Genomic DNA, 12,321 nt, shown 5'->3' on the forward strand with positions numbered 1-12,321 from the left:
ATGTGTGGGTATCTGGGTGTGTGGGTATCTGGGTGTGTGGGTTTCTGGGTGTGTGGGTTTCTGGGTGTGTGGGTTTCTAGGTGTGTGGGTTTCTGGGTGTGTGAGTTTCTGGGGGAGTGGGTTTCTGGGTGTGAGGGTTTCTGGGTGTGTGGGTTTCTGGGCATGTGGGTTTCTGGGCGTGTGGGTTTCTGGGTGTGTGGGTTTCTCGGTGTGTGGGTTTCTCGGTGTGTGGGTTTCTCGGTATGTGGGTTTCTGGGCGTGTGAGTTTCTGGGCGTGTGGGTCTCTGGGCGTGTGGGTTTCTGGATGGGTGGGTTTGTGGGTGTGTGGGTTTCTGGGTGTGTGGAATTCTGGGTGTGTGGGTATCTGGGTGTGTGGGTTTCTGGGTGTGTGGAATTCTGGGAGTGGGTTTCTCAGTGTGTGAGTTTCTAGGTGTGTGGGTTTCTGGGTGAGTGGGTTTCTGGGTGTGTGGAATTCTGGGTGTGTGGAATTCTGGGTATGTGGGTTTCTCAGTGTGTGAGTTTCTAGGTGTGTGGGTTTCTGTGTGTGTGGGTATCTGGGTGCGTGGATTTCTGGGTGTGTGGGTTTCTGGGTGTGTGGGTTTCTTGGTGTGTTGGTTTCTGGGTGTGTGGGTTTCTGGGTGTGTGGGTTTCTGGGTGTGTGGGTATCTGGGTGTGTGGGTATCTGGGTGCGTGGGTTTCTGGGTGTGTGGGTTTCTGGGTGCGTGGGCTTCTGGGTGTGTGGGTTTCTGTGTGTGTGGGTTTCTGGGTGTGTGGATTTCGGGGTGTGTGGGTATCTGGGTGTGTGGATTTCTGGGTGTGTGGATTTCTGGGTGTGTGGGTTTTTGGGTGTGTGGGTTTTTGGGTGTGTGGGTCTCTGGGTGTGTGCGTTTCTCGGTGTGTGAGTTTCTGGGTGAGTGGGTCGCTGGGTGTGTGGGTTTCTGGGTGTGTGGGTTTTGGGGTGTCTGGGTCTCGGGGAATGTGGGTTGCTGGGTGTGTTGGTTTCTGGGTGTGTGGGTTTCTGGGTGTGTGGGTATTTGGGAGTGTGGGTCTCTGGGCATGTGGGTTTCTGGGTGTGTGTTTTATCAGTGTGTGGGTTTCTGAGGGAGTGGGTTTCTGGGTATGTGTGTTTCTGGGCGTGTGGGTTTCTCGGTGTGTGGGTTTCTGGGTGAGCGTGTTTCTGGGTATGTGGGCTTCTGGGCGTGTGGATTTCTACGTGTGTGGGTTTCTGTGTGTGTGGGTTTCTAGGTGTGTGGGTTTCTGGGTATGTGGGTTTCTGGGTGTGTGGGTTTCTGGGCGTGTGGGTTTCTGGGCGTGTGGGTTTCTGGGCGTGTGGGTTTCTAGGTGTGTGGGTTTCTGGGTGTGTGGGTTTCTGGGTGTGTGGGTTTCTGGGCGTGTGGGTTTCTCGGTGTGTGGGTTTCTGGGTGAGTGTGTTTCTGGGTATGTGGGCTTCTGGGCGCGTGGATTTCTACGTGTGTGGGTTTCTGTGTGTGTGGGTTTCTAGGTGTGTGGGTTTCTGGGTATGTGGGTTTCTGGGTGTGTGGGTTTCTGGGCGTGTGGGTTTCTGGGCGTGTGGGTTTCTGGGCGTGTGGGTCTCTGGGCGTGTGGGTTTCTGGGTATGTGGGTTTCTAGGTGTGTGGGTTTCTAGGTGTGTGGGTTTCTGGGTGTGTTGGTTTCTGGGTGTGTGGCTTTCTGGATGTGAGGGTTTCTGGGTGTGTGGGTTTCTGGGTGTGTGGGTTTCTGGGTGTGTGGGTATCTGGGTGTGTGGGTTTATCAGTGTGTGGGTTTCTGGGTGAGTGGGTTTCTGAGTATGTGGGTTTCTGGGCGTGTGGGTTTCTGGGCGTGTGGGTATCTGGGTGTGTGGGTTTCTGGGTGTGTGGGTTTCTGGGTGTGTTGGTCTCTGGGTGTGTGGGTTTCTGGGTGTGTGGGTTTCTGGGTGTGTGGGTTTCTCGGTGTGTGGGTTTCTGGGTGAATGGGTTTCTGGGTATGTGGGTTTCTGGGCGTATGGGTTTCTGGGCGTGTGGGTCTCTGGGCGTGTGGGTTTCTGGGTGTGTGGGTTTCTAGGTGTGTGGGTCGCTGGGTGTGTGGGTCGCTGGGTGTGTGTGTTTCTGGGAGTGTGGCTTTCTGGGTATGTGGGTTTCTGGGTCTGTGGGTTTCTGGGAGTGTGGGTTTCTGGGTGTGTGGGTTTCTGGGTATGTGGGTTTCTGGGTGTGTGGAATTCTGGGTGTGTGGGTTTCTGGGTGTGTGGGTCTCTGGGTGTATGGGTTTCTGGGTGTGTGGGTTTCTGGGTGTGTGGGTCTCTGAGTGTGTGGGTCTCTACGTGTGTGGATTTCTGGGTGTGTGGATTTCTGGGTGTGTGGGTTTCTGGGTGTGTGGGTTTTGGGTGTGTGGGTTTCTGGGTGTGTGTGTATCTGGGTGTGTGGGTTTCTGGGTGTGTGGGTTTTGGGGTGTGTGGGTATCTGGGTGTGTGGGTATCTGGGTGTGTGGATTTCTGGGTGCGTGGGTTTCTGGGTGTGTGGGTTTCTGGGTATCTGGGTATCTGGGTTTGTGGGTTACTGCAGGACCTGGTTTCTGGGTGTGTGGGTTTCTCGGTGTGTGAGTTTCTGGGTGAGTGGGTATCTGGGTGTGTGGGTTTCTAGGTTTGTGGGTTTCTGGGTGTGTGGGTTTCTGGGCGTGTGGGTCTCTGGGCGTGTGGGTTTCTGGATGGGTGGGTTTCTGGGTGTGTGGGTTTCTGGGTGTGTGGAATTCTGGGTGTGTGGGTATCTGGGTGTGTGGGTTTCTGGGTGTGTGGAATTCTGGGAGTGGGTTTCTCAGTGTGTGAGTTTCTAGGTGTGTGGGTTTCTGGGTGAGTGGGTTTCTGGGTGTGTGGATTTCTGGGTGTGTGGGTTTCTGGGTGTGTGGGTTTCTTGGTGTGTTGGTTTCTGGGTGTGTGGGTTTCTGGGTGTGTGGGTTTCTGGGTGTGTGGGTATCTGGGTGTGTGGGTATCTGGGTGCGTGGGTTTGTGGGTGTGTGGGTTTCTGGGTGCGTGGGCTTCTGGGTGTGTGGGTTTCTGTGTGTGTGGGTTTCTGGGTGTGTGGATTTCTGGGTGTGTGGGTTTTGGGGTGTGTGGGTATCTGGGTGTGTGGATTTCTGGGTGTGTGGATTTCTGGGTGTGTGGGTTTTTGGGTGTGTGGGTTTCTGGGTGTCTGGGTATCTGGGTTTGTGGGTTACTGCAGGACCTGGTTTCTGGGTTTGTGGGTTTCTGGGTGTGTGGGTTTCTGGGTGTGTTGGTTTCTGGGTGTGTGGGTTTTTGGGTGTGTGGGTCTCTGGGTGTGTGCGTTTCTCGGTGTGTGAGTTTCTGGGTGAGTGGGTATCTGGGTGTGTGGGTTTTGGGTGTGCGAGTTTCTGCGTGTGTGGGTCGCTGGGTGTGTGGGTTTCTGGGTGTGTGGGTTTTGGGGTGTCTGGGTCTCGGGGAATGTGGGTTGCTGGGTGTGTTGGTTTCTGGGTGTGTGGGTTTCTGGGTGTGTGGGTATTTGGGAGTGTGGGTCTCTGGGCATGTGGGTTTCTGGGTGTGTGTTTTATCAGTGTGTGGGTTTCTGAGGGAGTGGGTTTCTGGGTATGTGTGTTTCTGGGCGTGTGGGTTTCTCGGTGTGTGGGTTTCTGGGTGAGTGTGTTTCTGGGTATGTGGGCTTCTGGGCGTGTGGATTTCTACGTGTGTGGGTTTCTGTGTGTGTGGGTTTCTAGGTGTGTGGGTTTCTGGGTATGTGGGTTTCTGGGTGTGTGGGTTTCTGGGCGTGTGGGTTTCTGGGCGTGTGGGTTTCTGGGCGTGTGGGTTTCTAGGTGTGTGGGTTTCTGGGTGTGTGGGTTTCTGGGTGTGTGGGTTTCTGGGCGTGTGGGTTTCTCGGTGTGTGGGTTTCTGGGTGAGTGTGTTTCTGGGTATGTGGGCTTCTGGGCGCGTGGATTTCTACGTGTGTGGGTTTCTGTGTGTGTGGGTTTCTAGGTGTGTGGGTTTCTGGGTATGTGGGTTTCTGGGTGTGTGGGTTTCTGGGCGTGTGGGTTTCTGGGCGTGTGGGTTTCTGGGCGTGTGGGTCTCTGGGCGTGTGGGTTTCTGGGTATGTGGGTTTCTAGGTGTGTGGGTTTCTAGGTGTGTGGGTTTCTGGGTGTGTTGGTGTCTGGGTGTGTGGCTTTCTGGATGTGAGGGTTTCTGGGTGTGTGGGTTTCTGGGTGTGTGGGTTTCTGGGTGTGTGGGTATCTGGGTGTGTGGGTTTATCAGTGTGTGGGTTTCTGGGTGAGTGGGTTTCTGAGTATGTGGGTTTCTGGGCGTGTGGGTTTCTGGGCATGTGGGTATCTGGGTGTGTGGGTTTCTGGGTGTGTGGGTTTCTGGGTGTGTTGGTCTCTGGGTGTGTGGGTTTCTGGGTGTGTGGGTTTCTGGGTGTGTGGGTTTCTCGGTGTGTGGGTTTCTGGGTGAATGGGTTTCTGGGTATGTGGGTTTCTGGGCGTATGGGTTTCTGGGCGTGTGGGTCTCTGGGCGTGTGGGTTTCTGGGTGTGTGGGTTTCTAGGTGTGTGGGTCGCTGGGTGTGTGGGTCGCTGGGTGTGTGTGTTTCTGGGAGTGTGGCTTTCTGGGTATGTGGGTTTCTGGGTCTGTGGGTTTCTGGGAGTGTGGGTTTCTGGGTGTGTGGGTTTCTGGGTATGTGGGTTTCTGGGTCTGTGGGTTTCTGGGAGTGTGGGTTTCTGGGAGTGTGGGTTTCTGGGTGTGTGGGTTTCTAGGTGTGTGGGTCGCTGGGTGTGTGGGTCGCTGGGTGTGTGTGTTTCTGGGAGTGTGGCTTTCTGGGTATGTGGGTTTCTGGGTGTGTGGGTTTCTGGGAGTGTGGCTTTCTGGGTATGTGGGTTTCTGGGTCTGTGGGTTTCTGGGAGTGTGGGTTTCTGGGAGTGTGGGTTTCTGGGTGTGTGGGTTTCTAGGTGTGTGGGTCGCTGGGTGTGTGGGTCGCTGGGTGTGTGTGTTTCTGGGAGTGTGGCTTTCTGGGTATGTGGGTTTCTGGGTGTGTGGGTTTCTGGGTGTGTGGAATTCTGGGTGTGTGGGTTTCTGGGTGTGTGGGTCTCTGGGTGTATGGGTTTCTGGGTGTGTGGGTTTCTGGGTGTGTGGGTCTCTGAGTGTGTGGGTCTCTACGTGTGTGGATTTCTGGGTGTGTGGATTTCTGGGTGTGTGGGTTTCTGGGTGTGTGGGTTTTGGGTGTGTGGGTTTCTGGGTGTGTGTGTATCTGGGTGTGTGGGTTTCTGGGTGTGTGGGTTTTGGGGTGTGTGGGTATCTGGGTGTGTGGGTATCTGGGTGTGTGGATTTCTGGGTGCGTGGGTTTCTGGGTGTGTGGGTTTCTGGGTATCTGGGTATCTGGGTTTGTGGGTTACTGCAGGACCTGGTTTCTGGGTGTGTGGGTTTCTCGGTGTGTGAGTTTCTGGGTGAGTGGGTATCTGGGTGTGTGGGTTTCTAGGTGTGTGGGTTTCTGGGTGTGTGGGTTTCTGGGTGTGTGGGTTTCTGGGTGTGTGGGTTTCTGGGCGTGTGGTTTTCTCGGTGTGTGGGTTTCTGGGTGAGTGTGTTTCTGGGTATGTGGGTTTCTGGGTGCGTGGGTTTCTAGGTGTGTGGGTTTCTGGGTGTGTGGGTTTCTGGGTATGTGGGTTTCTGGGTGTGTGGGTTTCTGGGTGTGTGGGTTTCTGGGCGTGTGGGTTTCTGGGCGTGTGGGTCTCTGGGCGTGTGGGTTTCTGGGCGTGTGGGTTTCTGGGTGTGTGGGTTTCTGGGTGTGTGGGTATCTGGGTGTGTGGGTTTATCAGTGTGTGGGTTTCTGGGGGAGTGCGTTTCTGAGTATGTGGGTTTCTGGGCGTGTGGGTTTCTGGGCGTGTGGGTTTCTGGGTGTGTGGGTTTCTAGGTGTGTGGGTTTCTGGGTGTGTGGGTTTCTGGGTGTGTGGGTTTCTCGGTGTGTGGGTTTCTGGGTGTGTGGGTTTCTCGGTGTGTGGGTTTCTGGGTGAATGGGTTTCTGGGTATGTGGGTTTCTGGGCGTGTGGGTTTCTGGGCGTGTGGGTCTCTGGGCGTGTGGGTCGCTGGGTGTGTGGGTTGCTGGGTGTGTGGGTTTCTGGGAGTGTGGGTTTCTGGGTATGTGGGTTTCTGGGTGTGTGGGTTTCTGGGAGTGTGGGTTTCTGGGTGTATGGGTTTCTGGGTATGTGGGTTTCTGGGTGTGTGGAATTCTGGGAGTGTGGGTCTCTGGGTGTGTGGGTTTCTGGGTGTGTGGGTTCCTGGGAGTGTCGGTTTCTGGGTGTGTGTATCTCTGAGTGTGTGGGTTTCTGGGTGTGTGTGTATCTCTGAGTGTGTGGGTTCCTGAATATGTGAGTTTTTGGATCTGTGGGTTTCTGGTTGTGTGGGTTCCTGGATGTGTCGGTTTCTGGGTGTGTGGGTTTCTGGGTGTGTGGGTTTCTGGGTGTGTGGGTTTCTGTGTGCGTGGACATCTGGGTGTGTGGGTTTCTGTGTGCGTGGACATCTGGGTGTGTGAGTTTCTAGGTGTGTGGGTTTCTGGGTGTGTGGGTTTCTGTGTGCGTGGACATCTGGGTGTGTGAGTTTCTAGGTGTGTGGGTTTCTGGGTGTGTGGGTTTCTTTGTGCGTGGACATCTGGGTGTGTGAGGTTCTGGGTGTGTGGTTTTCTGGGTGTGTGGGTTACTGGGTATGTGGGTCTCTGAGTGTGTGGGTTACTGGGTGTGTGGGTCTCTGATTGTGTGGGTCTCTGAGTGTGTGGGTCTCTGGGTGTATGGGTTTCTGGGTGTGTGGGTTTCTGGGTGTGTGGGTCTCTGAGTGTGTGGGTCTCTACGTGTGTGGATTTCTGGGTGTGTGGGTTTCTGGGTGTGTGGGTTTCTGGGTGTGTGGGCTTCTGGGTGTGTGGGTTTCTGGGTGTGTGGGTTTCTGGGTGTGTGGGTTTCTGGGACTGAGGTCTGAAACCGCAGTGACTGTTGGAGCTTGTTTGATTTCTTTTCCCCTCGGCCAGAAAGCAGAAACATTACTGAATATTACTGAATACTGAAATATTACTGATATATTCCTGAAAATACTGAAATATTACTGAATGTCACTGAAGAGAATGGGGAGATTCCAAGCCGGCCGGCTGGCTCACTGATGTGGTTTCAGTCCAGTTGAAAGGAAAGTGAGGAACTGAGCAGTGACATTGTGCTGTTTCCTCAGATATATCGGGAAACAGCTCCGGGCTCGGAATGTGACTCAAGCCTTTCACAACGTCAGGGTCAGAATCAGGGTCAGGGTCAGGGTCCAGCTGAAGGGGAAGGATGAGGGATGGTTCCTTTGAAGTGGCCTGGCTGTTGCCAGACGGAATGTTATATTTGGAGAAAGGTTGGATTGCTCCAGAGTGATGAGAATTCCAAGAAGGATTGTTTAAATTAACTTCACAATTCAGCTCCAGTGACATTGTGGAAGGTTTTACCTTTTATAGAAGGAACCTTCACCTGTTAACCCAACCTTTCAGCTTGGTTCAGTCCGGAGACTGATCTTTCTATATCCAGCGGGATAGACCGTGGGAATGATTGGCTCTTCTCCCTTTCAGACTGAGCATCCTGTGTTGCCTGTGATCTTTACCTGACCTCCCAGTGCAAGGGCATGTTAGTCAGGGACTGGGGGTCTGGGTACAAGGTCAGAATGGGGAGCAGCGCCGATTCACCAGAACAACACTGAGGCTAAAAACAAAGGTTAGATTGAGGAGAGTGAGTTAAAGGTTAGGATGTGATATACACGAGAATGCGAGGACTACAGATGCTGGAGGTCATCGGAGATGGGAACATACAGGGCACTGCTGAGACCATGGAGCAGTTTTGGCTCCATATTTAATGAAGGGTATAAATACGTTCATACTGATACGTGGATTAATGGCTTGTCTTATGAGGGAAGGTAGAACAAACTGCACTCATTTCCACTGGAGCTTAGAGTGAGGTGTGACCTCATTAAAGTGTCAAAGATCCTGACTGGTTTTATCAAGGTGGGTGTGGAAAGAATTTTGCCTCATGTCGATCAGATCGAGGGAGCCCTGGGCTGACCTTTCAGAACAGAGGTGATGAGAATGATCTTTTCTGAGAGAGGTTTGCAACTTTGGAACTCTGTGCCTCAGAAAAGCTGGGAGATGGGGTTAATATTTTTAAGACAGAGGGGGTAGATTCTTGGTCGGGGGAGTTGAAGATCACGGGGAAGTAGATGGGAACGTGGAATTTGAAACATAAACAGGTCAACCACGATCACACCGAAGAGTGTAGGAGGCCTGAGGGGCCAAACGGTCTCCCTCTGCTCCGATTTCATGTGCTCTGTGACCCTTAGTCCCTGGGGTTTTGAGGTGACAGTTTGCCCATTGTGCAGCCTATCAGATGTGTTGAGATGGTTCAAAGGCCTGAGTTCTGGATAACCACCTCCACTAATACCCAAGAGAGCCCTCTGCAGTTCCACCAACCACACAGACTTGTACCTAACAGTGAGGTTCACTGTCACAGAGTCGCCGTCTGACAGCGAGCAAGTCTTTTATTTCTATTCCAGGCAATTTCGCCTTCGACTGAAAAGAGATTCAAGCACGTTCACAGGAGATTTCAGAATTAAAACTGAACACGGCCTGGAAAATGCTGACCTCTCTCACCTGTACTCTGGGCATCTACAAGGTAACTCGGTTGGTTTACACTCCTTGACTGACTGTGGCTTCATCCATTACAGCTCTTCTCTGTTGTTCATGATGCCAACACACAGGCTCATACTGAGGGAGCACTTCGTACATTCACCGTTCCTCTTTTCACTACTAAAATTAACCGAGTTAATTTCAGTGGTTTATCAGGGATGGATAATCATGTGAAGGCATTAACTATTATAATACAGAGGGTAAAAAACATACAAACAAGCCATTTACCCCAAACACCCAATGCTCTCAATTATGCTCCACTTGAGCCCCATTCCATTATTCCTGTCAACCTCGCCCTCTGTCTCCCTTTTCCCTCATGCGTCTTTTAAAATGTTTAGACTTTATTGGGCATTTCCCACAATCCAGCAGCCATGGCTGTTTCTGCAGAGCCTGAATACATCCCTCTGCGGCTCTGCCTCTCCTACCCTTCCCTCATCTTAATGAGCTTTGTCGATTATTTAACCATTTAGATTTAGATTAGATTCCCTACAGCATGGAAACAGGCCCTTCGGCCCAACCAGTCCACACTGACCCTCTGAAGAATAACCCATCAGACACATTTCCTTCTGACTAATGCACCTAACATTATAGAACATTACAGCGCAGTACAGGCCCTTCGGCCCTCGATGTTGCGCCGCCCTGTCATACCAATCTGAAGCCCATCCCACCTACACTATTCCATGTACGTCCATATGCCTGTCCAATGATGACTTAAATGCACTTAAACTTGGCGAATCTACTACCATTGCAGACAAAGCATTCCATACCCTTACTACTCTCTGAGTAAAGAAACTACCTCTGACATCTGTCCTATATCTATCACCCCTCAATTTAAAGCTATGCCCCCTCGTGCTCGCCGTCACCATTCTTGGAAAAAGGCTCTCCCTGTCCACCCTATCGAACCCTCTGATTATCTTACATGTCTCTATTAAGTCACCTCTCAACCTTCTCTCTAATGAAAACAGCCTCAAGTTCCTCAGCCTTTCCTTGTAAGACCTTCCCTCCATACCAGGCAACATCCTCGTAAATCTCCTCTGCACCCTTTCCAAAGCTTCCACATCCTTCTTATAATGCGGTGACCAGAACTGTACACAATACTCCAAGTGCAGCTGTACAAAACCTCCTGGTTCCGGAACTCGATCCCTCTATTAATAAAGGCTATCACACTGTATGCCTTCCTAACAACCCTGTCAACTTGGGTGGCAACTTTCAAGGATCTGTGTACCTGGACACCGAGATCTCTCTGCTCACCTACACGACCAAGAATCTTACCATTAGCCCAGTACTTTGCATTCAGGTTACTTCGACCAAAGTGTATCACCTCACACTTGTCCGCATTAAACTCCATTTGCCACCTCTCAGCCCAGCTCTGCAGCTTACCTATGTATCTCTGTAACCTACAACATCCTTCGTCACTATCCACAACTCCACCAACCTTAGTGTTGTCTGTGAATTTACTAATCCACCCTTCTACGCCCTCATCCAGGTTGTTAATAAAAATGACGAACAGCAGTGGACCCAACACCGACCCTTGCAGTACACCGCTAGTAACTGAACTCCAGGATTAACATTTCCCATCAACCACCACCCTCTGTCTTCTTTCAGCAAGCCAATTACTGATCCAAACTGCTACATCTCCCACAATCCCATTCCTCCGCATTTTGTACAATAGCCTACCGTGGGGAACCTTATCGAATGCCTTGCAGAAATAAAATTAACCAATTTTCCTCATCAACCTGTTCAGAGACGCTATAACGCATCTGTGGAACGGATGGGTTTTGAGCCCAGGCCTCCTGGTTCAGGGGGAGGGAATCTACCTCAGTGCCACAGGTCAGCCAATTCGCCTGACGTTCACATCTTTGGACTGTGGGAGGAAACTGGAGCACCCCGAGGAAACCCAGGCAGACACGGGGAGCACGTGCAAACTCCACACAGACAGTCACCCGAGGCTGGAATCGAACCTGGGACCCTGGTGCTGTGAGGCAGCAGTGTTAACCACTGAGCCACTGTGCCGCCCCTTTTAAATCCTCACAAGTAGCTGCCTCTAATTTTGCGATCTAACATTTCTAACCCACAGCAGTGCAAACTGAAGAAATAATTTTGCAATGTTTTTTTTAAAAAAATTTTCAAAATGACAACTTAACTCCTTCAAATCCTGACAAGCACCCAATTTGTTACAATCTGATCACATGCAAGGTTTCCCAAGTTCCCGTGCCTTTCAGAGGGCTGTCACAAACCGTGACTCTCCCCGTGAGAAGGATGGAACAGCCTCCGCCTGGTTAGGAAGATGCGGGTGCACTGTATCTTGAAGAGAGTTGAAAATCTTAGCAAGGACTGAGAGAAACGCGGAAAGTGCTGGAAAATTTAAAATGTCACGGTGCATTGAAACAACTCGCAAAGAGCTGTGTTGCCAGGATACAAAAACAAATTTGAATTTGGCCGATCACAGAGTCAGTCACAGAGATGTACGGCCCTTCGGTCCAACCCGTCCATGCCGACCCGTCTATCCCAACCCAATCTAGTCCCACCTGCCAGCACCCGGCCCATATCCCTCCAAACCTTCCTATTCATATACCCATCCAGATGCCTTTTAAATGTTGAATCAGTTTAAATTATGCCCCAAGTTACCAAAATCCAATCGAATTTGAAAACAAAATGTTTTGACAACATTAAACCAATGAAATGATCTGATGTTTTGGGGTATAAGTATCAGATATTTTGAACAGTTGCCAGAGCAACAAAGAGCAGCTGGCCCCAACAATGAGAGGGACAGCCTGCAGCAAGGTCTGCTCTCTTAAAGGGACCCACAGATCACTTTTATGTCTTTCCCCTCTCACCCTAAACCTATGCCCTCTAGTTTTGGACTCGCTAACCCCAGGGAAAAGACCTTGTCTATTTATCCTATCCATGCCCCTCATTATTCTGTAAATCTCCACAAGGCCACCCCTCAGCCAAGATATAAAAGAGACCTAAGGAGCAACTTTTTCACACAGAGGGTGGTACGTGTATGGAATGAGCTGCCAGAGGATGTGGTGGAGGCTGGTACAATTGCAATATTTAAGAGGCATTTGGATGGGTATATAAATAGGAAGGGTTTGGAGGGATATGGGCCGGGTGCTGGGAGGTGGGACTAGATTGGGTTAGGATATCTGGTCAGCATGGACGGGTCTGTTTCCAAGCTGTACATCTCCATGACTCTATGGTGGAAGGATTGAGAAAACACAGACTGAAGCTCAGTGACAAAACAAGCAAAGATGATGTGACACACAGCTAGTGGGTCAGAGCTAGAATGCACTAAGAGTGGAGGAGCAGTCCATTGAGGTCACAGTGTCATACAGCCCAGAAACAGACCCTTCGATCCAATTAGTCCACGCTGACCATGTTCCCAAACTAAGCTAGTCCCACTGCCTGCGTTTGGCCCATCTCCCTCCAAACCTTTTCCCATTCACCTACTGTCCGAACACCTTTTAAATGCTGTAACTGTACCTGCATCCACCACTTCCTCTGGCAGTTCATTCCACACACCAGTCACTCTCTGTGTAAAAACGTTGCCCCTCCTGTCCTTCTTAACATTTTTCCTCTCAGCTTAAAAGTATGCCCCCCTCGTTTTGAAATCCCCCACCCTAATGAAAAGTCCCTTGTCAT

General features: G+C 51.4%; 1 protein-coding gene across 5 annotated transcripts in view; it reads left to right on the plus strand.

Annotated features, from left to right (window-relative positions):
• Positions 1-12,321, plus strand: part of LOC122547435 (disintegrin and metalloproteinase domain-containing protein 10-like) — a 169,509-nt gene that overhangs the window by 28,912 nt on the left and 128,276 nt on the right. For all 5 annotated transcript variants that reach the window (XM_087976254.1, XM_087976252.1, XM_087976255.1 and 2 more), the window contains exon 3: positions 8,544-8,662. In XM_087976254.1, the coding sequence (XP_087832380.1) occupies positions 8,544-8,662 (119 nt within the window). The remainder of the gene's footprint in view (positions 1-8,543; positions 8,663-12,321) is intronic.

Source organism: Chiloscyllium plagiosum, unplaced genomic scaffold (genome assembly GCF_037043375.1).
Source record: "Chiloscyllium plagiosum isolate Xiang-an unplaced genomic scaffold, Cpla_swu_hap1 HiC_scaffold_28, whole genome shotgun sequence".
Classification (NCBI taxonomy): Eukaryota; Metazoa; Chordata; class Chondrichthyes; order Orectolobiformes; family Hemiscylliidae; genus Chiloscyllium; species Chiloscyllium plagiosum.